The 1,879-nt window shown below is 37.1% G+C and overlaps 2 protein-coding genes across 2 annotated transcripts in view; both read right to left on the bottom strand.

Moving 5' to 3' along the window:
• Nucleotides 1-1,464, bottom strand: part of LOC106878760 (uncharacterized) — a 109,042-nt gene extending 107,578 nt beyond the window's left edge. Inside the window, exon 1 of the mRNA XM_052967579.1 lies at nucleotides 1,336-1,464. Within this exon, the coding sequence (XP_052823539.1) occupies nucleotides 1,336-1,441 (106 nt within the window). The 5' untranslated portion in view covers nucleotides 1,442-1,464. The remainder of the gene's footprint in view (nucleotides 1-1,335) is intronic.
• LOC106878757 (uncharacterized) overlaps nucleotides 1-1,694 on the bottom strand; it is a 401,005-nt gene extending 399,311 nt beyond the window's left edge. The window contains exon 1 of the mRNA XM_052967581.1: nucleotides 1,679-1,694. The gene's annotated coding sequence lies outside the window, so the exon portion shown is untranslated. The remainder of the gene's footprint in view (nucleotides 1-1,678) is intronic.
• Nucleotides 1,695-1,879: the final 185 nt, after the last annotated feature.

Here is a 1,879-nt window from a genome sequence, read left to right as displayed (position 1 = left end):
ACCCTCTCTCTCTCTCTCTCTCTCTCTCTCTCTCTCCTCCTCCTCCTCCTCCTCTCTCTCTCCCCCTCTCTCTCCCCCTCTCTCTCTCTCCCTCTACTACAATACGTGGTACTATGTCTACCTCGGGAAAATATTTATATATGTTAAAGCACCACAACTGAACATTGTCCAGAAGAAGAAGCTTCAATACGGTCGCTCGATATGCTAGAAATAACAGGTAACTCTCCTTCAAATCAGAATCTACCGTCTTAATTAAAGGAGGATATATTGAACAATGTAGTCCATGATATACAAAGAGACGAGATGGTCGCGGCTGGAACACCTTTGATAAAAAGTTAGTTCAATGAAGATTGATCAAGGGTTTAAACAACAGTAACAACTAAGCGAACTTCTACGTGGATCCTCAGCCTGTTAGAAATAGCAGTGAAATCTCCCTCATATCTCATCCTGCTGTTTAAAAAAAACATAATGACACCTTAGATCAGTGGTTCTCAACCGGGGTCCATATGACATTTGGGGTCTAATATAAAGATTTTGGGGCCAACACAATCAAAACAGTAAATTGGATCCACGGTATTAGTTTATGTTGCGTTAGATGTATTTATTGCCAGAAACGACTCGGTTGGTTTCTTTCTCTGACATTTCTTCTTAGCTTAAATAAGGAAGTGTGTTAGAAACAAAACAGGAATTTTGAAAGAAGTGTGTATAAAACTAGTTTTTAAATATCGAATGGTTTATGGAGGTCCACAAGAATAAAATAATATTCAAAGGAGTCCATAGATAAAAAATGGATGAGCACCACTGCTTTAGATAATCGATGTAGATATAATAGAGACATTGTCTGAAATTAAAAAAAGAATGGGATGGCCACAAGTGGAACGAATTTGTTCATAGGCCTACTGAATCAGAATCGACTGATCTAAGTAACAACAACACAATACAATAACGCATTAGAGGTACAACACCGACTTTGGCGACTCTGATGGTCTGGAATCTCTTATAATCTTCACGAATACCAGCAGGAACTTCTACCTGTGTTTCATTTATTTAAGTAAATTTAGTGTTGACCAAGGTGATCACTCCTGGTTCGGAAAAATCAGCAATTTGGAAATGCTTTGGAACCAAAAGTTCCGAAAATTTGCTCCTGTCCCTGTAAAACATTATAAAATTGTTCCTGCAGGTTGGTAACTCATGTCGTCTTTTTTGCTCAGCTTTTCAGAAAACCCGTCCATGAAATTCTCATGAAAACTTTGGGTTCTATGGCACACACTTAAAAAAAAACATACATAGTAATAATAATAAAATCTATGGAGAAGATATTCTGGATGAACTTACCGACAAAATCAAGTTGAAGACCCGCAAAAAGATTGACAGCACTGGAAAATGTTAACAAACAGCTGAGAACGATCAAACATAGTGTTGTTCGAAGATCAAACCACATTTCGTCAAAGAATGTCACAGTTTATACATATATAGATTCAAATATATATATATATATAATTACATATATATAGGGAGAAATAGATAAATGGTTGAGTATATATAAGAGAGAGAGAAAGAGAGAGAGGGATATGTATATATATATATGTGTGTGTATTTTTTAAAAAAGCCCTATAAATGATATTCCGTCTGTGAGTGAGTGTCGGTATAAATGTATTCAATACGAAGATGTATCTGTTCAATTAGGGTGCATCCAATTTGCAGCCTGTTGGCCCAGACTAATGTCATGTAAGAAGAGACAAGTTTTACCAGACTTCACTCTATGTGTGTGTGTGTGTTCAAACGTCATACCAGGTTTTATTCACCTTAGAATCTCTCGCTCCCTTTCTCTCTCTCTCTCTCTCTCTCTCTCTCTCTCTCTCTCTCTCTCTCTCTCTCT

The sequence above is a fragment of the Octopus bimaculoides genome, chromosome 4, assembly GCF_001194135.2.
Source record: "Octopus bimaculoides isolate UCB-OBI-ISO-001 chromosome 4, ASM119413v2, whole genome shotgun sequence".
In the NCBI taxonomy this organism is placed as follows: Eukaryota; Metazoa; Mollusca; class Cephalopoda; order Octopoda; family Octopodidae; genus Octopus; species Octopus bimaculoides.
The sequence above is the reverse complement of the archived record's forward strand: the minus strand, read 5'-3'. Positions and strand labels throughout refer to the sequence as shown.